The sequence below is a fragment of the Diabrotica undecimpunctata genome, chromosome 3 (genome assembly GCF_040954645.1).
Source record: "Diabrotica undecimpunctata isolate CICGRU chromosome 3, icDiaUnde3, whole genome shotgun sequence".
NCBI classification, from domain to species: domain Eukaryota; kingdom Metazoa; phylum Arthropoda; class Insecta; order Coleoptera; family Chrysomelidae; genus Diabrotica; species Diabrotica undecimpunctata.
In genome coordinates, this window is record NC_092805.1 from 1,382,927 (window position 1) to 1,410,571 (window position 27,645).

The window sequence follows — 27,645 nt, forward strand, 5'->3', positions numbered from 1 at the left end:
CTTATTTTATAGAAATAAACCCTAGATTATATATGCCAGACGAAAGTTCACTTATGATTAGAAAAGGTTGAAACCACTTAATGATCTTCATTTGTGTTGAATGCCAATGGTCGTGAAACTAGTGAAGTAAATAATTTTAAAATCATTAAAAAACGTCGAAACACACGCAGTTCGTTGCAAATTGCAATTCATGAATATATTATAAAAAAAATGAGGGGAAAAAATCGTCGCGGCCTAAAATTTTGAAATCATGTAAAATATCTTCCAAAAAATCGAAAAATTTTCATGAAGAAGAACTATTACAAAAACATCTTGCTGAAAAGTGACATTGAGATAGGTGAGTTGAATTAAGCGATGATTCTTACAAACCTAGTAGATGCTGCACCAGAAATAAAAAGATAAAATAAAAAAAAAGGTCTATTATTATAATGTTATCTATTATATTCATCGGCAGGAAAAACCAGCCTTGTGTTGCAAATTTTCACAAGATCTAAAAGTATTTCTTCTTCTTCTTTTGGCATCATAACCCTGGATGGGTCTTTGCCTGTCTGGCTATGTCCTTCCATTCAGATCTCTCCTGTGCCCTTCTTCTCCATTGTCTTATGTTCATTGTTTTCAGGTCGTCTTCCACGTCATCCAACCATCTCGTTCTGGGCCTTTCTTTTTTTCGCCTTCCTACCGGCTTCCATTGTAATATTTTCTTAGTTGTTTTTGCATCGCTTTGTCTCTGCACATGTCCCAGCCATGACAGTCTTTGACTTTTCACAAATCATATAATAAGGTAAAAGTATTTACCTTATTATAATAATATATTAGTTTTTTTTGTTTGTCTTCTTCTCCTTCTTCTTCTTTTTTTTAGAAGAAAATCTGCTTGTTTATTGGCGGATTAACACATCTATGGAAGGTTGTCTTCTTTTGCGCGTAGTCCGATACTTCTTCTGCCGATTGGTGACTTATGTCTTGCTATTTTGACATAAGTCTCCTCCATTCTGCTTATGTTGTTATTTCTCTTTCGATCTCTTAGCGTATTTCCTGTAATTCTTCTCAGTACTCTCATCCCTGCCGTTTTCAGTAGCCTTTGCGTTGTGGCTGTGTCGGGTCTTGTTTCTGAGGCATATTCTTATTGGTCTTACACTAGCTTTATAAATTCTTGATTTCATCTCAGTGTTAATGTGTCTGTTTCGACATATAATTAAAGCATCCTGCCAGTCTATTTGATTGTTGTACTTGATCTCTCCCTTCTTTGTCCAGGTCTCCATAGCTAGACACTGTAATTCCCAATATTTTATTTCCATTACTTGTTTAATACTGATGGCCATAAATTTCTATTTTACATCTGGTTGGTTCTTTGCTGACTACTAGTGTTAGTTTTCTGAGATGAGATTTGCTCTTATGTTAAATCTGTGGACCAGTCTTTGCAGACCATCTTCATTTTGGGCTATTAATATTGTGTCGTCGAAAAAAAAACGCTCCTTGATAGACCTATTGGTCAAAGAAGAAGAGGAAGACCCAGAACAAGATTCCTAGATAACATCGATGAAGACATGAGAAATATGGAAATACGTGCTTTTCGGAGAAAGGCGATGGATAGGGACGACTGGAGAAAAATTCTTGGGGAGGCTAGGACCCACACAGGGTTGTAAAGCCAAAATGATGATATTGTGTCGTCTGCGTAAAATAGTATTTTGATTTTTTCTTTGTTTCCCATTCCGTATCCTCTTCCTTTGTTAACGCTTTCAATGGAACATGGACCGCATGGAACTCAATGAATCCATTTTGTTGTTTGGTAAATGTTTTCGATAGTTTTTATAATATTTAGGGGAGCTTCTCTATTATACAGAAGATGGATTACATCTTTGAGTCTTACTCTGTCAAACGCTTTCTTTAAGTTTTTTATTTGTATACGAGAATAGCAATATCTTGTCCTTGCGACATACATGTGCGCGATCCGTAACTGGTGTAAGTACCTTTATTTTATACCTGGTGGCATACACGTGAGCCACGCAAAAATGTTTCTTTGTTTTACTATAATTATGATTAATAATTACAGAGGAAGAAATTAGACAAAGATTAGGACAAGCAAGAACAGCAATCCGACAACTTAACTCAGTATGGTGGGATAGACACCTAAATATGAAGACAAAAACACAGATTTATAAAATATTAGTGCAAAGTATTAGGACATATGGGGCTGAAAATTGGATCATAAACAAGAAAAACAGCAACAGAGATGGAATGCCTGCGAAGATGCTGCAGAGTAACAAGAATGGATAGGAGAAGTGATGACGAAATAAAGCAAAGTACATTAATAGAAACAGACATACTAACAACATATATAGAACAAAAAGACTAAAGTGGTATGGACATATGCCAATAAAAGCAGGATAAAGAGAATAACCGAATGGAGCCCCATAGGAAGGAATAAAAGAGGACGACCCCGAAAATCCTGGTTGAACGAAGTAGACGACGCCATGAGTAAGAGAGGCCTAAATGATGGAGAATGGGACAACAGAGAGAGATGGAAACGGTTGAGCGAGGGAAGGCAGTAAATACTCTGAAGAATCCCTGAATGTATATATATATATATATATATACATATGATTAATAATTACTAATAAACATTTATTAATGATCTTATAGAAGTTTTATTCTCACTATCAGAAATCCGCACGTAACGTGTTAATACTATCATTTATGTAATCGTCTTATATACAGCTTACATAGTTATAATTATAATTGATTATGAAATGAATAAAACCAGAATTTGCTAAGTCAGTCTAATAATACGAATAGGGACTGTAGTATGAATCTTCGCGCTAGTATACTGTACCGTCTACTTATCATATTTTTAATCTAAATTGCAATAAAACATCACTTTAATATTATGACAAATGCCAATTCTAATGGATAATACAATCCTGCAGGGCTGTCTTACTTGACAAAAAGAAGTTTTTGAGACATGTCTTTCTCAAAAACGCATACAACTTATTTGAAAATAGTACTGTAAAATATTTTATAAAAAAAAAGTATTTAATCTTCTTATGATATATTTATAAACAGAGAAAAACTTCTGTCGGAACGTCTTATAGAGACGCTCGTGTTTTTGAAAGAAGCCGGCTTTAACCATTAATCAGGGTAACCATAATGGAATAGAGGTTTTGTCTATAGATGTAAGGGTCTAAGTGGTATGAAAAAATCAGGTGGAAGTAAATGTTTGCTAAGAAGTTTATCTTGTTCGTATTTACCGAGAATCGTGAAAAGTATTCAATGAAAGTTTAACGGACTAATTTATCATGATTTTTTTACTGCAACAAAAAAAGGATTTTTGGGATTTCAAGTAAACTGAAGTCTGGGCTCAAAAGAAGCATTACAGAATTAAGTCGAAAAATCGTAAAAAAAATATTTTAATAGTTGTATGGTGTGTACACAGGGTGTACACAAACAAAAAATAATTCTTAAGGGAGTTAATGCTCTCTAAAGATGGTAACGATTTATTTTAAATATCTTTAAAACGGTTATCTTTAACGTGATAATGTTCTGTATATTTTTAGTAGAATAAACCCAATGATTTAGCGTAAATGGTTTTCGTAAAATTTGTGCTCCAATTGTTTACTTAACCTTTTCACAAGAAGAAATAAATGTTTTTACTAAAGCAACACATTCTGAAAGCGTATTTTATGGTTTTTTTAATTTATTGGCTGTTTCAGGTGGTCATCATTATCATCCAGCGTTCATTTATCACGTTTACTACTAGACATAGGCCTCCCTTAAACTCCTTAATTTTTTGACATATCGTCAGCCCAACGTGTAGGTGGTCTTCCTCTACTACGTTTGTCTGCTCTTGGCCTTCAATTTGTAATTTTGCTCGTCCATCGTGAGTCGTGTATTCTCACCACATGGCCTGTCCAGTTCTATTTTAGTTCTGCTATGTGTTCCACATCTTGTGCTTTGCACAAGATATAACACTTTGGAGACAAACAGGAGAGGCCTATGTCCAGTAGTGGATTGAGAGAGGATGATGATGTGTTCTGCAGCTTCAGCAATACTCGTCCTTTTTCGCAAATCTTCGTTTCTTATTCGGTCCCGCATAGTCTTGGCTAGAGTCAATGTTTACACCCCTAGGGCATGACCAGTAATACGCATTGGCCATCCCTGCTGATTCTTAGGAAAAAGAAATGTGGGACGTAGGAGGATTTCCTGGTTGCGAAATTTAAGGGAGTGGTATGGGTGCAGTTCAATACAGTTCTTCAGAGCTGCAGCCAACAAAGTGAAGATTGCTGTGATGGTAGCCAACCTCCGATAGGAGACGGTACTGCAAGAAGAAGAGCTGATTCATATTTCATGACTAGACTTCGGCAAATATGCAAATAAAAATGTAGAAAATATGCGCATAAATATGCACGTGTTTACCCGAAAATATACAAAAATTTTACAAAATATGCATACAAATAAATAAAAAAATCGTAAAATAGTAACAATTTTATTTAAAAAAAAAGTGTACATAACTAAATATTTCCTACTATTCATTAAGATTTACATTTATTTTAAGTAACTACATCATTTTTAAGTATGAATAAACTTATTTAGAATTATGGTAACAATAAATGACCAAGTGGTGTTCAAAATTTTCTAACAAAAACTTGTGGCTTCTGTCTGAGTACATATATTTATATATGGAAAAACTTCGTTCAACATCAACTGATGTAACGGGAGTATTTTTCAAACTAACCAAAACATTTGGTTCTAAATTAATTGTTTCCGAAATATTTCCAGCTAGAACACTGACTACTTCAGAAAGAATATGGTAACCTCTATTTTTCTCCATAGTAGCTTCAAATTTTTTTAAAATATCTTTTCCAATATTACCTCTAACGTTCCGACAACATGACGCAAATTCTTTTATTAATGCTGTACTTTCGAACAATGACAGTTTTGGTGATTTTAACTGAGTAATTGTTTTTTGAACAAAACTAAAATTTGATTTTATAAATGAAAGTTCTTGTTGAAGCAAGTTACTCTGAAAAGTTTGTTTAGAATCCAAAAGAGATTGGGAACTTTCATCTGTTAACGTATCAATTATGTTCTTTATTTTAACAAAATGATCTGCATAAAAATTAGCTGCTTCTAACCATGTTCTTCATCGCGTTAAAATAGGTTGTGGTGGAAGAGAAATGTTAGGTAGCATTTCTTTATAAAGTTGAATTCTTATAGGAGATTTAAGAAATACTTTTTTGACACTGGATATCATGGTATTTACAAGAGGAAACTTTTTTCGTATTTCCTCTGCAACTCTGTTTAATCCATGCGCTACACAAGTAACATGTATTAACTCTGGGAAAAATATTTTTTAATTTTGTCCTGCTTTCACCATATAAGGAGCAGCATCCGATAAAATAAGCAGTAATTTATTAGAAGGAATAGTTGTCGGAAGAAAAAAAGTTGCTAATGTTTCTTGTATAAAACGCGAAATTGTTAAAGCATTTGTTTTCTCAAGTTGCTGGCATGAAATAAGATGAGATTTTGGTAAGGTATCTTCTTTAAGAACACCAATCAATAAATGAGCAATATACTTTCCTGAGGAATTAGTGGTTTCGTCTACAGATATGTAAAAATAATTATCTGCAATTTCTTTCTTAATATTAATTAACACCGACGAGTATAGCCCGTTCACATTATTTCTTCTTAGAGACCGATCACTTGGAACATTAAGTTTGCAATATTTTTTTAGAAACGAACTAAAATTTACATTTGCTAATTTTGAAAGCGGTATGTTTGCAGACACAGGTATGTTTTGTGTGTAATGCGCGACACAAGTCTTCATTAAAAGTTTCTTGCTCATCTAATTTTTTTGAAGTAGATTGGAAACATTTAGCCATTGAAGTTTGATGTTTTCCTCCTATTTTTCCTTTTTTTGCAATGTGTGAAGCAGTTCTCACATGTTGGTCTATCTGAAATTTCTTCTCACATGCTATCTATAAATAAAAATAAAAACCTTTATTTTAACCCAACCTTTAAAATATAAAAATATACAAGGTGTTTTTGGTTAATCAAATAACTGGTTTGAAAAAAAAAACACTCGCTAAGTGTTTTAAATGCAGTATTAATCCACAAATTAGTTTTTGTTACTAACCATTAGTACATCATATAACTTATTTTAAAATTCAACAAAAGTTTTTTTTTTGTTAATTCAATTACAATAAAAATAATTGTGTTTTAGAATAGCTGACTTCATAAAAAAAAGTAAAGGTGAAAAATTGTTCTAAATACACACCATTGTATTGTACCATGGACAATTTTTTCTCACTAAAGGAAGCTATTTTTCATTTAAAAACAACCTACGAGTACTAAATTTCAAGTAAATACGTTTATTGGTTTTAAAGTTATTGTTGTTATTAACTAAAAGAATTTAATTTTTTTTAATTTTAACACCCGTATCTCGAAAAGTAAATAAGTTTGGCTCCTCATTAACTATATCGTTTTATTCAATTTTTCGAGAAGTATCTACAGTCAAACGTTGTAAGTGTCATTTGGAAACACCCTGTATGTATGAAATATTAGATATTTAATAGAAAATATTAGATACTTACAATTTTGCCACAGACTGAACAGTAGATTTTTCCCATATCCATAGACAGCTCTTTATAAGGTTTAATCCAAGTTGAAGCACTGGTTGTTTTAGGCATTATAAAATCACAATCTTCCTTTTTGTTACGCACAACGAGTGTTTACGCTTTGAATATCAAAACAAAAATGATTTACAAATCTGAGCATCAAATTAGAAATGTTTAGGTACCTAATTCAATAAACTGGGAGATTTTGGAAAATCCCTAAATTAGGAACAAAACTATTAGCCGTTTACCTGCTGTTAAGATACAATAAATTGTAGATAGATTTGGGGATTAGATCATAAAATGCAAATAAGCGAACCCTTAGCGATTATCCAATAACTGAATGCCTCAGTGACCGAGACTTTCTAAGAATGTTGAGGGCTACTTAAATTGATCTTCTTTGAAATTGTAAATGTTTTGTACCTGTAGAGATTACGTACTTAGATCATTTCTTGATTAAAATGACTACAAAATTTTATACAAGAATTGAAATAAATTGGTATGTTTAAAAATTTTCAAATGCAGTATAAAAATCTGAACTTTTATGCACTTTATGCAAACTTTTATACAAATATGCCAAAATATGAAATATTTGCATAAAATATGCACAATATGCAAAATATGCAATATGCATATTTGCCGAAGTCTATTCATGACCCAAATACGTATATTTCTCAATGAGTTCGACCACTTTGTCTCGAATATATTTGTCATAAACTTAATTTTGGTCAAGTTTATTCTCCCCTTCTTCCCACCTTCGAACATACAAAGTCCAATTCATTTAACATATCTGTGGCTTTTGGATCCACAAAAGTATGCTTATATCATTTTTCCATTCTTTGGGCACCTCTCTGTGCTGCAAAAATAGATTTTTGTTTGTTAATTTATTTAATAGCGTATCTCCTCCATCTACGATAGCTTCTATTACAATTTCGTCCTCTACTGGGGCTTTGTTATTGTTCATTTGTCTTAATGCTTGTCGAATCTAATCTACCTTTATCTCTGGCATTAGTTCGGAACATTGATTCATGATCTTCTATGAAATGGCTGTTTGTATTCCTGTTTGATCTTCTCGTCTACTTCCACATAATTCTTCGTAAAACTCTTCGTCGTCTACCTGTATTAACTCGTCTCTACGTGATATTACTTCATTTTGCTTGTTTTTTATTATATAAATTTTGCAGTTCCCATTCCTTAGCTTTCTACGTAGTTGTTTCAGGCTGTTATTTTCCTCTATGGCACGTTTAATATTATCGGTTTTAAATTTCCTTAAATCTCTCCTGATTGCATTCGAAACAGTTTTATTCATTTCTCTTAGAGTGTGACAGTCTACATTCCTATCGCTTCTGATTTGTCTTCTTTGATCCACCAGCGTTTCATTATATGGACTTACTTTACTATCGGATTTTTTTTTAGGACAGTACACTGTTTCAGGTACAAAATTATAATTTGCTTTTAGAAAATTAATTTGTTGTTTAACGATTTCATTTTTAAATGTTTGTTGGGAAGAAAAAAACTGCTAGATTGTTGTCATCGGCAAATTCAAAAATTAAACTATTAATGTAGTCAAAATGATCGGTGTGAAAAATACAGCCCCTTACTAGGTTCGCATATTTTTCCACTGTTGAGGAGAAGTTACAAAGTCTGTCTTTACACTGTCAAACTCTTAATTGCGCCTTAACACGTTAAGCACGGGTGTACTAAGTAAAAAAAGTTCCGCATGGACGGGAGTTTTTTTTTTATTTTTTGTTAAATAGAATGCTCAATATGTATAACTGACATATAGTTCAGTTCTAAAATTGCAAAATTTTACGTATTTTTTATCATTTTTCTCGTGACATCACATTAATGTCTCGCCGTCTTTCCGAATATATCGGCCTACAGAGACGGCGAGACATGAATGTGATGTCACACTTTGCGCATGTCAACAAGTTGGTTTGTGTTTCTGATTTCATTGACTACGCACATTTCATCATTCTAAGTCGAAACATCAAGAGAGCAGCATGGCTAACGGTGATTATGAACAAGAGAAACGTAGGCTGCAAACATTGTGGGATGAATTGTTATCTGATGAAGACGATAAAATAAGTGAATTTGAGGACGTTTATTTATCCGATGAGTATGTACCTGATAGTAGTGACGCAACCTGTAGTGATGTAGAAATTCCTACAAAACGTGCAAAAAAATTTGAAACCACTGAGGCGATCAATGTTAAAAGAGAACTTGCTCCATCCACGTCAGTTGAATGTATCAGTGAACTTACAACTGAACACGACAACAGTATGGTGAGTAAGCTTAGTTCAGATCTTTCTTTTTTGTTGGCGACATTGCTATTATAAATCAATTGAAAAATTTTTGGATCACAGCAGTTATTTTGTTACAGATTGATCAAACTATTGAAGATGTGATAGCTCGAAATATATCCAAAGACGCCGATGAAGAAAATAACACTACCCAGGATACTCAAATAGTATGGGGACCCGTTGATGGTACTTCACTAAGAACGTTTGATTTCTCTAGTGTTGATATTGGAATTAAAGCTGAATTCTACGATAGATATGAGCAGACTCCATACGACTTTTTCAAACTATTTATTACAAATGAGATTATTGACCATATGGTGTACCAAACCAATCTTTATGCCGAGCAAGTGCTGAGAGAGAAGCAGAAGCCAAAAGGCCACGTAAAGGAATGGGTTCATACTGATAACACAGAAATGGAAATATTTCTTGGTGTAATTATTTGGATGGGTTTAGTTCAGCTACCACGTCTAAAAGCTTATTGGAGCACAAATTTTTTATACGCTAACAAGGTAAAAGATCTCATGCCAAGAAACAGATTCGAACAACTCCTTCAAATGTGGCATTTCAACAATAACGAGGATGTGAACTTTGCAAATGATAAACTTAGAAAGTTGACCCCACTGATCAATAAGTTGATAGAAAGATTTCAGTACGTTCTTGTGCCAGGACCAGATGTATGTATTGACGAAACTCTTGTTCCTTTTAGAGGTGGTTTAAAATTTAAACAGTACACTAAAAACAAAAAGAACAAATTTGGAATCAAATTGTACAAACTTTGTACAACTGGTGGATATACCTATAATCTACAAGTGTATTGTGGAACTGATGGTATCAGTAATGCAACAGCGAATGTAGTCATGAGTTTGATGGACAATCTTTTGGACAAAGGTCGAACCCTCCATACGGATAACTACTATACTAGTGTGAATTTAGCTTCTAAATTATTGAACAGAAAAACACATCTTGTTGGAACTGTAAGGACGAACAGAAAACTGAACGCGAAAGAAGTTGTGGCAAAAAAACTAAAAAGACATGAAGTATTTGCCCAGGAAAGTGGTACAGGTGTCGTTATGATGAAATGGAAAGATACGAGAGATGTGCTGCTATTGACCACCAAACACACCGATGAGGTAGTGGGAGTGAGTAATAAATGTTTTGTTTACTTTATATGCATTTTATTTTTGAAATACAATATCTCCTCATTGATGACACTCAGTTGACTGTAAGTACTGAATGTGTCTAAAAATTCCAGACCGGTTCACATTAGATGTTTCTATGATGTGAGCCACGCCGTCTTATTTTCTGTTTGACATGAGACGTCTATTGGTGTCACGCCGGCCTAAGTTTACCGGACAGTGAGACATTGCGTTGATGTCTCACCGTGCTTAACGTGTTAACAAACATTTTTTTAAACTTAAAATTACTTTGAAAAATACATTTCCCAGGTTCCTACAAAGGTATTGTACCATATTGAATATATTTTTTAACCTTTTCACGTATAAAACCACTTCCAGGTATGTATGAAAAATGCGTCATATTTGTATGTTTCACTTATATTTTACAATTTTGCTGCAAATTAAACAGTAAATTTTGTCAGAGTCCATATAAAGCTCCTTGTATGGCTGAATCCAATTGTGATGACAATATTGACTTGATTTTGTCTTTGTTCCTCCCTTATTAGTGGCGGATATAATTCACTGATAATTTGACGGTGGTGAGTTAAATTAGGAATTCTGGCCTTGTTGGCGTGAAGTGATATGACATTGTGGATGGTTGCATTGCTCACATACCAAGGGGCGTGAGCTATCATACGCAGTGTTTTTGATTGGAAGGTCTGCAAAATTTTTGTGTTTGAAAGCTTGCAACGGCCCCAGAGTTCTACGTAAGTCCATATTATATTTAGTATGACTTTGTAAAGCAGTATTTTGTTCTCTAATGACAGTTGTGACTTTCTGCCAACTAACCAATTTATTTGAGTTTTTTTTGGTGTTAATGTGTTGCTTTTAGGTGAGCTTTCGGTCCAAATACAACCCAAGATATTTCACAACTTTTCTAGCAGGAATGGGGGAATGCGGGCATTGTTTAGACTAACTTGTGAAAAAGTGCGTCTTCTTCCTAATTAACCTGGCTTTACAATTATTATAATATGAGCATATTTTCACTGTAGATGTTTTAGGATTTTCTCATCGATTAAATCGCATTCTGGGGCTTTGTAAGAGTTGGTAGTCATTATTATTCTGTGAACCTCGAATAGGGAGAATCCTTCTATTGGAGGTAATAGTTGGCAAGGTGTATCTAGATATTCGCTAACTACATCATTATTTATGTTTTGACATAAATTTGGAGTAAATATATTTTCTAAATATTCTGTAAGTACATTAGATGTTTTATTGTCATCCTGCACCCCACTTCTATCAGGTTTTCTTCTTGGAGGAATTGGTAGTGTCGGTTTCTTGAATTTTTTAGTTGCTCTCCATATATAATGGTTATCTACAGAGAGATTATTTATATAAAAAATGAAGGTATCATTACGAGCTTGATTTAGCTCTGAAGTTAGCTGGTGATTTAACTAATAAGCTACTATCAAAATCTTAAGAGTAAATAATATTATTTTGATGTGTACGTCATATAAAACACGTTGTTTTTAAAGCCTTACTTCCACACAACAACGTTTTAACCAACGGGGATTTAACACGTTGTTTTATTAAAATATAGCATATATTATGTCCATAAATCCTTATTTTGTTTAACCTAAGGTTATTTTTGCTGATACTAATGTTATGCATTCTATAGTCTATCATATAACGCTCATAAATATATTTTTTTCAAAACAATCAATTTTTAGGTGTTTTTTTCAATTTGCCGACAAAATGTGATTTGGCGTTTACAACGTTGTTCTAGCATAGCATTCAATTAATGATATTAATGAGTACACAAATGATACATTAAATAAGTTTTAACAGTCTGCGATGGTCTATAATGGGAAAATTAAAAATTGCTTACCTTTCGTCGTTCGAAATCCCTGATTGATTGCCCTGGTGGTCCTGACGGCCGCCCTGTATATCCTCCAGTAGAAGAAAAGCATCACGAACATGGGGATATAAAAGGAGCCGAGGGCCGAATAGACGACGTACCCCGCCTCGTTAGTGAGCTCGCATTGCCAAGGACAGTGTGGCGTCGGCGTCGGCGTTTCTACAGTCGGCATCAGGCCCTGGGTCGAGTTCTCTTCCATTGAGGATTCCACTTCTGGAAGCTGAAAACATAACGCAATTTCCTCAAGTCAGTCACGATTTTTAAAAGGATCGAAATGTAAAAGATGAAAATAGCCACTTTGCCAGAATAAATAAGGAGATGGAAGTGTTGGAGGGTGCACAGAATGAAATCAAATTCAGCCGACTATTACACAAATTGAATTGCACATTGGTTTATGTTGAGAAAAATATATCTTAATTTTTTTTTGAAGCGAAGCGTTTAATTTTACTTTTTCTTCTATAGTGAAAGGCGACGAGCATCACGGAAATGCAGTCGTCACGCTACTCGTCATGGAATAGCGGGTGTTCACATAGATTCAGTACTACTAAAAATTTATCTGCCAATAAAAAATAGTGAAACAAGCAGAAAAATAAAAGATCGATTCTAAAATTCATCATAAATATCTGTTAAATAACGCCCGAATTTATATATGTACGAAAGAATGAATTGTTCAGAATATTAATTATTCTAAACAATCCATTCTTTATTAATTAGTATTTAAACAGATCGACACTTTAATAAAATTTGTAACAAAAAGATAAGTAATACTATTAAGATACAATAAAAATTTTCATCTCGTTAACATTGGTGTTTAAAAAATCATTGAAGAGTCAAATGAACCAACATTAATGTTCTAATGTATATGGAGAAAATACTGTAATCAGCACATATTTTTAGGGGAAAAACTATTACACCAGTCCAACAGTTATTTTTATCATAAGTATTTTTTGCTTCTGAAAAACTGTAAATCAGTAGCGGACTATATGAGTATATCAAGGGCAACAGATTCAAAAATTGGAAATCCAGTGGAACTTAGTTAAAGGGTTAGTCATTAAAGGGTCCAGTAAAAAAATGACGCTATATCAGAGTGAAGTTATAAAAGAGATAGAAAAAAAAATAAAATTTTAATGAGGCAAAATTTTATTACAGATTTATTTATTAATACAGCTGTATTTAGGATAAAAAAAATACGTTTTCTAATGCTAAAAAATTCGGTTATTTTCTTCTACACAACCCTTTCCGAAAAATTAAGTTTTTGTGTAGTGTCCTTAATAATCTGAATTTCTTCTTTGGTAGTTCTGGATACGTCTCTAAACTGGTAAAACCTGGATATGGTCTCAGCGGCTCTCACTGCTTCTTGGATTATAGGACAATCATTATTATTCATTATCTTCATTAACATCCATTTCCACGTTTTGCACTTGTTCCACAATTTCTTTATTACTTAGACCTTGAAATGTTTCTACCTGATCGTCTACTGGAATGTAGGAGTCAAGATAAGTTCCAAACTCTCTTTGATTTACATTAAATTCTTGTATCCATTCTGAAAAAGGCATTTCGTCATTCTCGTCAATATCCTAAATATTGGAAGAAACTACAGTCAATTTAGCTTGACGAAAGCACTTACAAGTTGTCACTGCCGTAACCAAACTCCACGCACTGATCCAAAACTAGGTTGATATTGGTCAAACTAAGCTTGGGATGGGCTGCATAGTTGTCAACTTAGAAAATAATTATTCTTTTTTTTTTGAAGAGAGTTCCTTGTCCCACTTTCTCATTTTTTTTTCAAAAATAACAGAAGTCATCCACGCTTTTTTGTTAGTTGTTTAGTTAACAGGGAGTATTTTTATATTTTTGAAACATCTAGGATCTTCCCAATAATCAAAAGTTTTTTTTTCTCTGTACCTGTCATGTTTGCACAAACAAAGCCGTAATTCTTTGTTTTGAAAGCTTTCCACCGACACATTTTTGATTTTTAAAATTTAAAGTTTCGTCTGGCGTTAATTTGTAAAAGACACCAGTTTTATCGCCATTAAAGATATTTTCATCAGTGTATGGTTGCCTTAGTTTTAGCCATGTATTTTGTAGCCAATCATCTGTCACGTTCTCGTCCACACATTTTGCCTCTCGAACAATTTTCGTTAAGGAAATTGAGTGCCGGGCTTTAAACCAATCTATCTAGTCATTAGAGCGTGTGAAGTCTTCACCAAACAGTTTTTCGAACTTAATAGCTTTCTCGTTTGAAAGTGACCTGGACACAGGAATATCAGAACTGCGACACTGTTTGAACCATTTGAGTAGAGCTGAATCTACTTCACTACAAATGCACTTCCTAATATTTTTAACATTTTCTCCCTTCCCATTAAAGGCTTTTAAAATTTTGTCCTTGTTTTTTAGGATTGAGCTGACAGTCGAATTAACCATCGAATTGCCGACATACATCAGCAATTTTTTGACCACTTTCAAATGCTCTTAAAAGACGCACTTTATCTATATTAGGCAAAGCCTTCCTATTAGTACTACACCTTGCCACATTAAAAAATAAAAAGTTAATTACTAAATTAAATGGCAGCCGTAGTTCAGTGGCTATGTCCAAGTGGTTTATGTGGTTTAACAAGCTAAAGGGCTCAGGTTCGTATCCCGGCACCGACAAAATTTTTCAATTTCTAATTTAACTGAGCTGCCACCGTGCTTTGGAGGCCACGTAAAGCCGTCGGTCGCGGCTACAAAAGTAGTCGTTAAGTCATGTTAGGAGCGCGTACGCGACCTGAAAACCTGAGACCTTAGCCAGAAGGTTACACGAACTTTACTTTTTTTTACTAAATTAAAATCTAAAAACAAAACGAGCCGAACACAATCTCACGGTAGCGAAAATTTCTTAAACTCACTGTTCTGTAACGATTATTTCCAAATTTTGTAAAATCGAATAAGATTAAATTTGAAAGTGTCTATGAATTTAATAGTAGCAACGGTAATTATAACATCTCAATAGAAAATGGAGTCTTGTTTCCTGTAGACTATAATCTAGATCAACAAGAAAACCATTTAACTAAAGACATAAAAAGGAAAAAAGGAAGACAATTTTTCCTAATTTTAAGGTGAAATTGTGGGAACATTATTGTGAATTTATATATTAAACAACATTTTGCAGAACTAGATTCACAATTTCCAAAAAAAAAAAATTCTGTTAAACAATGTAAACAATGACAAACTAAGTCAACTTAGTGACATTCAAACGTCTTATAATATGCGTGAATATTGTGACAATTATGGGAGTATGGTCACTGGCCAGATACCAGGATTCATGTATATCAAAATAATTTAAGGCCATGCTATGTAGGGTAAAGAAATCGAGTAGATCTGAAATTTTATTTCAGTCTGACCGCCAGTAGGTGGGTTGCCTACTGTAGAGCAGTAAGAGCTATTTGTATTAGCCATGGCTTGTCTGAGATTTTTTTCTTTTGTCGAAAATAATTTTTTTTTGTATAGTGTTAAAAATATTTAATTTTCTTTCTTTGTTTAAGTACACTCGCGATCATAAAATCAGGGTCACCTTGAAAATCACCGATATTTCATTTTTAACGATTTTTATCGTAAATAAACACAAATACAAACTAATGCATGTTTCTGAGAATTGTTGCGGTTTCCTTTGTAACAAAGAATTCCAATAGTGCCGATTTCGCGGTAAAGTGCACACTTCCCAAAATGAACGCTACCTGTAACTCCGCTTGTTTTAAATGTCCCGTTTGTAATTAGACTTTCTGTTCAAATGCAACGGACAAACGTTTATTATTGCCACCATAAGTGTTTATTAGTGCCATTATTAGTGTTTATTTTTGACAAAAATGCCTTTGACTGTTGTTGAAACGGCACAAATTGTTGCAGTTGTGGAAGACGGTCACACTCAATGGCAAGTCGCAATAACTGTTGGCGTAAGCCTTTCTACGGTTCAACGAGTGCTTCAACGCTTTCAGGAGGCAAGTTTGCTAACCAGGCGACCTGGATCTATACTAAGAAGAACGACCAAGGCACTAGATGACCGTTTCCTTGTGTTTCAGGCTTTACGAAACCGGATCTCAACTGCGGTTATGCATCAAAATCGTCTAGAGGAAGTACGAAATCGCAATTTTAGTGTTGCAACAGTCAGAAGAAGACTGATCTTCTTGACTATCTTCTCGGGTAATGGCTAGAAGACCGCTACTTCGCCGGGTGCCTCGAGTTGCACGACTAGCTTTTGCTCGACAATACGCGCATTGGGGAATTAACGATTGTAGCAAAGTGTTATTTTCAGATGAATCCCGTTTCTGCCTAACTGGATTCGATGGAGATTTGGTGGAGCCTCGGTCATGGCTTGGGGAGGTATATCTTCCGACTTCCACACAGAATTACCCTTCATCGAAAATGGGTCCCTAACTACACAGAGGTACATTAAGGAGATTTCGGAAGAACATGTTATGCCCAACATGACAGGGCTTGGAGAAAACGCCGTTTTTATGCAGGACAACGTGCGACCGTACGTTGCCAGGATCAGTATGTAATACTTGGACGAAGTTGGAATTACGAGGGTACCCTGGCCAGCTAAGTCTCCGGACCTGAATCCCATCGAACATCTCTGGGACGATTTGAAAAAACGTATTCAAACCCATACACCTACTCCTAACAACGCACAGGAGCATAAGGATCTGTTAGTGAGAGAGTGGAATAACATACCACAACATGTAATCCGGAGAAAAATTGAGAGTATGCCCCGTCGACTGCAAGAGGTTATTAGAGCAAGAGGAGGCAATACACTATATTGGTCATTGAAATTTTACTGATTTTTTACCACGTTCTGTATTTTCCATTTTTTTCGTATGTCTGTTTTATCAACAATTTGATTTCGTTTCTGTTTTTTTCAATAAAAACAATAAAAAACCATTTTTTTTTTCTTTCAAAACAAACATTGATGACAAATAAAAAATACATTAGGCAAAAAAAAAGGTTATTACTGCACCATGGGCAAAAATATTTAAGAAACTTGAAATTTTCAAGATGACTCGGATTTTATGATCGCGAGTGTATTTATGCCATTATATTCCGCTGAGTCTCCTTAAATGTTCTAATAGCAGAGACTAAATATCTAGTAAAACACCACAGTTTATTTTATATATTATTATCAACTGTCCATTTAATTTAAGAGATTTCACTCGAGTTGATCCATTTTTTATTAAAAAAACAATCTGACAATTCGCCTGCTGCTTTTCAAAACGGAAACAAAAAAACTTCTTAAAGACACCACTCGACCTTGTCCGCGCTTTGTTTTCCTTCGCAAAACTAAAAAGGCAAAGCTGCTGAAATTCTTTTATTGGCCAATATTTTATTTAAAGAGCCTACGTCAATTTTCCGGGATAAACATATCAATTTTTGGAGTGTATCTAGATTTTCCAGATTCGGATAGACTTTGGAAACAATAGAAAGTGTAATAAACATAAAATTCTTCTTTCACTGACGAGGGGAAACGAAAGGAGATGGGACAGAGTCGTAGTGGCTCCTGATTGACACAAGTTATATCTCAGGGAGCCAGATATAGAATAAAATTTTAAATAAAAACATGCGTCTTAATGCTTTAGACAAATTCTACAATTGTCTAATAATTTTTTCATCTAAATGTGTAATAAAAAGATATTTCTTAAAAAAAACGATAAATAATGTACGAGCTATGAAGTATACTCGTAATTGAGGTAAAATATCAGAGAGGATTTTCAACTCACCTTTACAATATATTAATGTTACATTAAATTCTATGGATACAACGAGAAAATAGAAGCTATAAATTAGTAGCTTTTTTTCTTTAAGTGGTATTTACATTTAGGATATAAGCAATCATTATTTTTGGCTTTTGTGGAAAGAAGCCGAGTATCTTGGTTGAAGAACCTGAGTGAATGATGTGATTGCACATCCAATCCACTCTTTAGAAAGGAACAGCGACTGAAAAGGGAAAATCTGAGGAAGAAGAAAAAAAAAAATAATGCGAATCCGTTGTCAAATATGTTGTCTGTTGAAGTCATTGTACTCAAGTAGTTATAACCTCTATCGTATTTGGTTATTACATAAGCCTGGACGATCATGGCTTATTGTCTTTCTTTAAGCAAATAATAGGGTAAATAACTGTCACTGAAAAAGCAAGACTACATATCAAGGAATCCAAAAAAAATCCCTACAATGACACCTATGCAAAGGCAATGAAGAATAGATTTTTGTCAACGTTTTCGAGAAGATAATTTTAATGATGTCTTTATATCTGATGAAAGTTGTTTCCAGCTTGGTGCAAATCATCTAAATGTCCTCTACAAAGAGAAAATTTTACTGTTCAAATTTCCAAATATCCCACTAAAATAATGGTTTAGGGAGCAATAATTTAGCGTGGTGCTACACCTCTCTGTATAATTAATGGTACTGTTGATAGTGAGAACTATTGTGACATGCTAAAAGGTTTTCTTCTTGAAACGGTTCATGTTTTATGTCCAGAGAGGTGGCGTTTTCAGCAAGATAATGCAAGGTGCCATACTCCTGCTTATACTCAAGCTTGGACGCAAGAACACGGATTGGCAACAATTCTGTGGCCAGCAGCATCTTCAGATCTTAGCCCCATTGAAAACATATGGGGATTGATGAAGATTGAAATTGAACGAGCAGCGCCACGAGATAAAGAAGGTTTGATTTGGTCAGTTTTACAGGCCTTGAACAACATTACCGAAATTTATGGCCTTGACCTAGTTTCAGGTGTACTTGGACGTTTAGTTAAGTGTATAGATTTAAATGGAGGTTGTATAAGTAAATGAGATGAATTATTTGTTAAAATTTTATATTTTAACTGATGGAAATAAATACCGTATCAATACGCCTTTGCGATGATGCAAGTGATCATTCCACTCAATCTCAAACCAAAGACTCACTGTCACTGACAAAATCGACAAAATTTCTAAATCAGACTATATTTACCCTACAACAAAAACTTTCATCACTTGTCCGATCAATCAAAGACAACATTTCAAGTGAACAAAAATGCAGTTTATAAAATTTCTTGTGCAGACTGCCCTTGATCTTATATAGGCCAAACAAATCGTAGAATCCAAAATAGGATTTTTGATCCTTCCATTTCTGTTCCCAATTCCGACTCAATTTTAGCTCTAGATGAACACCGTGATTATACAGGTCACAAACTTGATGTTGAAAACTCAACCCTGGAGCCATAGCCCCATCCTCTTCTATAAATCCAGAATTATCCGAGCAGCCATCTTATATACTAAAACGCTAAGCCCTTTTCTTGTCCACCACTTTACTCAAAAACCATATTAGATAATTAAAATATTTTTTCGGAATATTATTAGTATTACGTATGAGATTGTCAAGATATACTTTTGGTAGAAAAATTCACTTCCGGTTTTGAGATGACCGGAAGTTAAAATTTACTTTAAGTTTTAGACCCCACAATGTATATATGGATCGAAAGGTCTCGTCGAGACGAATCTAAATATGTACTTCCGGTTGCGATCCGACACCGGAAGTGACCCGAAACGCGCATAAAACGTCAAGATAGAGCAAATCTGACACCGGATTCGTGATCAGCATGCAAAATTAACTGCTAAATGATATCCATGTCGACATTTGATGAACAAAAATTGCATTCCGGTTTTGAAGTCGACTTCCGGTTTCGTTTTTATTAGTCAAATCAATAGAGAATTCAACGTAGAGTTCAAAAATGTAAGTTCACGAAATTATCATTTATAGTTTTTGAGTTATTGATAAAAATATTTTTACTTCCGGTCATTGTATATATTGTATATTTTTCTCGCAAAATAAAAATTTCATTTAAAAAACTCGATGTCGAGTTGGTCCGCTAGTAGAAATTAATAAAACACTAAATTGTCTTCATAAAATAGATGACTGCAATCGATTACTTTCGACGTAAAAACCTGTCATAAACAAAATATCGTCCGCTCTACCCTTCAATCAAAATCCCGACGGAAGAAATGTTTGGTATAAGTGCAGGTTGCTATAATAATTGATTTAAAGAACGATTTTACAGAATAGTTAGACACTGACTGTAAATAGCAGTTGGGGTTTTCTAAAAATTAAATTTTATTTGTAGGCCTTGGTAAATATAAAATAGCTAGGAAAGTTTAAAAGTAATTTACATAAATTTTTTAGAGGAAGAATATAGAAAGTTTGTTTTCAATGGTTGATATAGGGAAATTCCAAATTAGTCGGTATGACGTAGTTATTTAGTAATTTTGTTGCCAAGCGAGGCCGGTTAACTTTAAATGGAGTTTTTTGATTGGCGAAGAGGGAAACTTTAGGAAGTGGTGGATAATACGGCAGGTTTGTTTGAGTTTCTTGATAAAATTATGAACTAAAATTAAATATTGATTCTCTGCGAGTTTTGTAGTGTAGTAGTGTAAAATGCCGTGAAGTAAGTGATTTTGCAGCCAAGCAGTACAAAGGCAGGGAGCTTCCAAACAATCATAAGTTTATATTTAATGCTAGTATCTGCAGTGAGGCTAGGGAGATCATTTTGAGAGGCTAGCCAATTTTGGAGCGATTGGAAGCAGAATCAAATTGGCAAAGTTTTTTTTATTTTGGTCCGATAAAAATACTTTCTTTGAGCAAAGTTCTAACCAGGAGGAGAAGTCACTCAACCAGGAGAAACCAGATTCCAGAAGAAGAAGACGGTCCAATTTGGAATTTTAACATTGATCTTACATTTCTCACAAGGGACAATTGTAGGGAGATTAGTTTGTTTTTTACTAATAGTTATCGACGTAATTGGAGAAACAACTTGCTTTTGTTCCTACAATTTGTCAAATATGCTAGGGATATGTAATTTGTATGTTTTGATTTTCTCATAATTTATATGTCATCATTTTAAAACTGTTATAAAATTTTATCAATTTTATAGCAGGTACATGAGTTTTTGTTGCTGATGTTATATTGAGGAATTTTGCATATGACATTTTCTATTGATTTTTTTTTTATTTATACAATATATTGATGACATTTATTTTTGATATTTATGTGTTTTATCATTCCTTATGGTCATCTTACTTGCAAATACAACGGCAGAGATACTGAACCACGAAAACAGAACCATTAGAACGTATTAGAACCATTGTATTATAATTCAAAATTAATAAATTTGCTAAACTATCCAAAATTAAAATTTAGAGGGCAAAAAAAGGGTTACACTTTTAAACCTCAGACTGTCTTTAAGCCCAATACATATCTGCAGGAAATATACCCTAATCCGTTCAAAGCCTTTTTGTTGCGACAAAAAACATTTCAAACAAAAAGCGGCTACATTGGCGAGTTTGTTTCAAAGGAGACACAGCTTGGAAAAGAATTATGTACTAATATGGGATGTATTCGTTAGATAGGCCGGTTGGAAAGTACACTAACATGAAATAGGTATTTTTGATGAATATTATAATCATGATCATAGAAATTTATTTTTAATTATCTTAAAAAGTATTTTTAGCAACATTCTCTTTTTCTTACTAGAGAGTTATCAAGACAGAGAGTGAGAATACGGTAACGTTATTTTAGCAATGGAGCATGCGTAGTATGAAAATTTAATCACGTAATAGTATATTACTTTATGAGGCGGAGAAGCATGACTTTTCTTGACGCGCCCGATATTACGCGCCGAACAAAGTGAGGCGCGTAATAGAGGGCAAGTCAAGAAAAGTCGCTTCTTTGAAAACTATCAAAGTCGTCTAGATGTTAGAAATTAAGAAATTAGAAGGTTACAGTTGTTTGACAGTTGTTTGCAATTATTAAAGACAGCTTATTGTTGTTGCAACCGCAAGCGCAAATTTAGTGCGAAAATGGAAAACCTAAACGAAATTGAGTCCGCGGCTAATGATGCAGTAACACGTTTGGGGCCCTCCAAGTCCGGAATAAAGTATCGGTTAGCGTACAAGCACTTCCAAGAGTGGTGCGATACAAGAGGAGTACGGCAAGTTACCGAAGACGTTTTACTGGCATATTTTAATATAATGGAAAATGAAAATAAATGGAAATCTTCTACAATGTGGTCACGATACTCTATGATAAAATCCGAGTTAGTTATTAGAAAAAATGTGGATATAAGCAAATTTGTAAAGTTACGTGTCTTTCTGAAAAAAACAAGCGAAGGATATACTGCAAAGAAGTCTAAAGTTTTCACTAAAGACGAGTTTGATAAATTTTTGATAAGTTAGATAGGATTTGATAAGTTAGATACGATCAGATAAGTTGTATTTAGGATTAAAGGTAAAAAAAATTATATTGCAAAGCATGTAGTATACTCTACTAAATTATAAAAATATTTCAGATTGTTTTGTTAATTGGGGTTACCGGCGCCTGTCGATGCGACGAAATGGTAAAAATGAAGACTGTGGACATTGAGGATAAAGAAAATGTAATAATTATCAAAATCCCAGACAGTAAAACACGACAAATTAGATCTTTTACGATAATTGGTCAAAACTACATTAAACTGTATAAAAAGTATGCATCACTGCGGCCTGAAAATTTCACAGAAAACCGATTTTTTATCAAGTACCAAAATGGAAAGTGTTACCGAAGCGTCATGGGAATACATTCGATCAGCGCAGTAGCCCAAAAAGTAGCTAGTTATTTAAATTTAAACGATGCAAGCGCATACACGGGTCACTATTTACGACGAACTTCAGCAACACTTTTAATTGATGGAGGCGGAAATCTAGAATGCCTCAAACGACATGGGGGCTGGAAATCAAGCATGGTTGCCGAAGGATATATAGAAAATTCAATAAGAAATAAGAACGATAATGCTCAAACAATTTTAAACCCTCATGATTCGCCAACATCGGGAATGATTGCTGAAAGTTGTTCTTGACCATCAGTATCATCAACAATTACCAATGCGTATCAAGAGTCGGGAACATTTTTGCACGGTTTCAATTTTGAAAATGCCTCATTAACTAATTGTACTTTTAATATTACTATAAATAAAAATGATGTTTAATTGTTGTTAATGACATTTGTATTGTTGCTTTGTGACATGTTTCATATTGTTGCCATGACAACATTTTTCCCTCCGCCGTAAAGAAATGGGAAAAAAACTGCTGCCGGCGGAGACATCAAACTTTGACAGGATCAAGTTAGATAAGTAATGTCATCATTATTTGACGTTTGAAGAAAACTAATTTTAACGTTTACGGGCTCCGTTACCGTACGTCGGATAGCAGGTTTGATATACGCTTATACGGTAACGTTAGCAGCGAATCGCACCAATTCGTCAAGACTCGGGACTGGGTCATTGAAGTTCCTGCTCTGTAATTTTATTTCTGTGCATTAGTTAACAACAACAGGCGTTTTGTGTTTTCTTGGTTAAGCATCTGCGGGGCAAATAAAACACTTTATTATATTTATCAATTATATCAATTATATAATTATCAATTATAAACTATAATTCAAAATATAATGCAAAGAAAAATAGAAGGAAAACGGAATCCAGGCCGTAGAAGAATGTCATGGCTGCGTAATTTGAGAGAGTGGTTTGGCTGTACCACTAATGAACTTTTTAGGTCAGCTTTAAACAAGGTCAGGATAGCCTTGATGATTTCCAATCTCCGATAGGAGTGGCACAAGAAGAAGAAGAAGACGTAATAAAATGTACAGTCCGTCGAGTTCTACAATATGTAATATGTTAGTTATTTAAAGTTGTAGCCCCTTTAGATGGTATCTGGTATCCCAAATAATTGTGCAAGCCTTCGAATGTCCTGTTTTTCAAACCGAAAATACCGTTTGGCTTACTCAGGCTCTAAGCTATCAAAATTGAACAGAGAATGTAGATGCATTTTGTATTTTATCATTTAAAATATGATTTAGTATTAAATATTCTATAACTTCGTTATTTGCTTTAACTAATATTGGTTGTTCTAAGATGTCTTCCATATTTCTGTAGAAAGGATTTGAAACCCAAAATGTACAAAATCAGACAAAATATATATCTTGAGTAAAAGAAAACATAAAACAAAAAAAAATAATTATTTTGCTGTCACATACGACATTTGACCGATAGCTGCCAACTAATAACGTGAAGCACCAATTCGACCATTTGATAACTTCAAAATTACATATCCGTTAAAACTTATACCATAAAAAAATAACGGAAGCATAAAAATTTACTTGATAACTCTCTATTATCTCTTTTTAAAGGTGCATATGTATATAAGCTATACGCTCCCGAAGAGGCTGAAGCAGTTTTCACTTGAAGATCCTTTTTGTGTGGGGATCATCCCATTCTGGGTTTGATTTTACAGTTTCTGGCGTGACTTGGCTGTTTCCACTACTTTTCTCCATTCTTTTCTTTCTTTGATTGTCCTTTCTATATTTCTAATTTCCATACTGCTTAAGTCTTTCATCTAATTCTTTGTGCTGTTATTGCTCTATGTTCTCTTGACCCATCCATTCTTGTATTTCTTTAGTCATCTATTATCTTGCATCCTCTTCGTTTTCCCTATTTGGTCAAAATATTTTTCTGATAATCTTCTTTTCAAAAACTTTCAAGTGCTATTCTTCACTTGCTGTTAATTTAAATGTTTCTGCAGCGTGTACTACTATTGGTCTTATGGTCGTTTTGTAGATTTTCATGTTTGTGTTTCGGCTTATCGTCTTATTTATAAACATTTCTTTATTTATATAAAATGCTGTATTTTCTACTTGAATTCTTCTTTTTATATCTACACTTTCATTTCTTCTCTTGACTAGTACTCCCAAATATTTAAATGTTTTAACCTCTTCGAAACTGTGTACACCTATTGTTAGTTCTGCCATTCGTGTCATTTTTTTATTGTTTAAGTTCATGTATTTTGTTTTATTTTCATTTATTTTGTAGTCCTCTCAGTTTGGCCTCGTATTCTATTTCTTGGAAGGTTTTCTCTAATGCGTTTTTGTGTCTGTTGCTACTATGGTTATATCTTCCGCATATCCTATTATTTGTACTGCATTATTGTTATTATTTTTGTTCTTTCTCTCTCCGGTGTCTATTGTCTTGGGAATCTTGCGTTGTCATTTCTATCATTCTTATAATTTTATTTGGTATATTGCTGTCTTGTAAGTCTTATAACATTTTTCTTCTGTTTAGTTTGTCAAACGTCTGTTTAAAGTCTAGGAAAAGTATATGTGTTTCTTCTTCGTACTCGTGTGTTCTATATTACTTATTTTAGCGTATCTATAGCGTCTATCGTGGATCTTCATTTTCTAAAACCGTACTGGCAATCTCCTATGCTTCAAAGTTATATATATGCTACCTCGTCTCTCCCTCTAACATTATTTTGGTTTTCATGTACTGCATTGACGCATTATATGAGTTGAGTAATTTTTAAACTATGCCTGAGCCATATGCAACAACTAATTTTATTGGGGTCCTGTATATTTGGAATTTGATTTGTCAAATCGTTTATATCTTGTTTAATCGCAATCTGTCTTCTTCTTTTAACATTTTCGTCAACTCTGTACTTTGAGGGTTTCTTTTATTATAGCAATAAGCTATATTGAAATGGTAAGAAAGAAATAGTAAGATAGTAACAATTGTAAATGAAAGAAATCCAAGGCAGTGATTAGAAAAATCGAACTCTCGAAACTCCTAATAGTTCGTCTTTCCAACTCAACGTGTCATTGTTTACTTACCATATTTTTTGTTTTTATTATTTTAAATTAATTTTCTCCTTTTTATCACAAACTATCAATAATTCTTGCGTCCGAAATTGTTTTCTAGCTAATTCAAATTATTAAATACATTTTTTAGTTGGAGCATTCGCCAATTATTTAATACGGCTTAAACGATATTTCCAACAGATTTCTAAGAATGTAAATTGACCAAAGAAAGAAATCAAATCCTCCAAACTGGCCTATAAACCCGAAATCCTGACTTGGGGCGGGACCTTGCGTATTATCCCCTCTAAGAAATGCTGATTATCAGAAATAAGAGCTTGGTGAAGAGGGTCCAAACAAAACTTGTTTATTCGAGGAGAAAGTTGTGGACTACTTGAGTGAAACGGAAAGGACTACTTGCTAAAGATATCAGAAATGGGGCATTTTGGGGGACGGTACGGAAATTCAAACGAAATAATTGTTATTCGATTTCTCGTAGAAACTCTTAGCTGATGCGGTTTGTTTTGAACGATGTGCAGTGTAGAGAACTTAACGGGTTGTTTTATGTAGTCTCGGAACTTCTAGATTTAATATAAAGCGAGCTTGACATTTCCTTGATATTTATTTTTAGAAAAGTCCTCAAGCTTCTTATATTCTTAGTTATGTTTTTACGGATAAAGTTTGTTGTTAGCGTGTTTATATCAATATATTAATTGTATAAATATTTTTGCGTTTTTTTTGTAAAATTATTAACTGCTATTACCAATTGCCGATTTGTTGAAGGAAACTAACTGCTATTACCAATTGCGGATTTGTTGAAGGAAACTAAAAGTGGATGACAGAAAATGTAAAAGAAATGACACAGAAAAAAAACAAAATATATAAGAAATGGGTAATAAATAAAACATCTAGCAATAGACAGCAACATATCAATAACATATCAAGGGAAAAACGGAGAAATAGGCAATTAAATAAAAGAAGCAGAAAACAATTTCTAGGAATAAAAATGTATCTAAGTTGAAAATTTAATTGGTGGTTCTCAGACTATGGAAGCATGGAGAACTATTACTAATCTAAAGAAGAACACCCTTAACTTTTTAAGCAACTTAATTCCTATAAAAATGTGGGAAAATCGCTATAAAAATTTACTCCAAAGAGTCCAGATTGAAATATATGGGAGAGCAATACAGTATGGAGAAAAAAATAAATTGTAAAATTAAAACTCCCAACAACAAGGTCCGTACTGCATTAATTAAAATGAAAAACGGGCGATTTTCAGGACCTGGCAATATAACCGTAGAGTTATTTAAAGCAGGAAGTCCACTCCTAATAGAACGAATACATTTTCTAATGAATTAATGGTGACAACAAATTAAAGTACCATCTGAATGAAAAACCGCTCACAAAGTGTCCATCTTTTAAAAGGGTAATTGAAAAGATCCTAACTGCTACAGAGAATTAAGTGTCCTACCTACTTTCGGGAGATTATTTGAATAGATAATAAATGGAAAAATATAAGATAATGTAGGTTATCTAATTAGCGAACAACAAAGTGGATTTACGCCATGTAGATCTTGCACTGATAGCTTGTTTATACTCCAATAATTAATAGAAAAAAGAATAGCGGTTGGCACCGAAGCACATCTAGCCTTCATCGACCTAGAAAAGGCGTATGATACAGTTCCAAGACTTAAATTGTGGCAAGCTTTACGACAACTTGGCATTAGTGCACACCGTTTAGGAATAATTACAGAAGTATACAGGGATAACACTACTTACCTAAAAATCGGAAATAGACTATCAGAGCCAATAGAAGAAAGGACTAGGACAAGGATGCAGTATGTCACCCTTACTGTTTAATTTATATATTGAGGCAGCCCTCCAAAATTGGAAGGTCTTTCTTATCCAGATCAGTTGCCTTTAGTATATCCATGAGCTTATCGTACTTGATTCTGTCGAAAGCTTTCTGGTAGTCAATAATGCATACATAAATATCGCAGTTGACGTCTCTGCACCTTTGAAATAATACCTGAACCGCGAAC

The 27,645-nt window shown here is 33.8% G+C and overlaps 1 protein-coding gene across 1 annotated transcript in view; it reads right to left on the bottom strand.

Annotated features, from left to right (window-relative positions):
• Oamb (Octopamine receptor in mushroom bodies) overlaps positions 1-27,645 on the bottom strand; it is a 544,394-nt gene that overhangs the window by 116,853 nt on the left and 399,896 nt on the right. Inside the window, exon 6 of the mRNA XM_072525075.1 lies at positions 11,915-12,087. Coding sequence (XP_072381176.1) covers positions 11,915-12,087 — 173 coding nt within the window. The remainder of the gene's footprint in view (positions 1-11,914; positions 12,088-27,645) is intronic.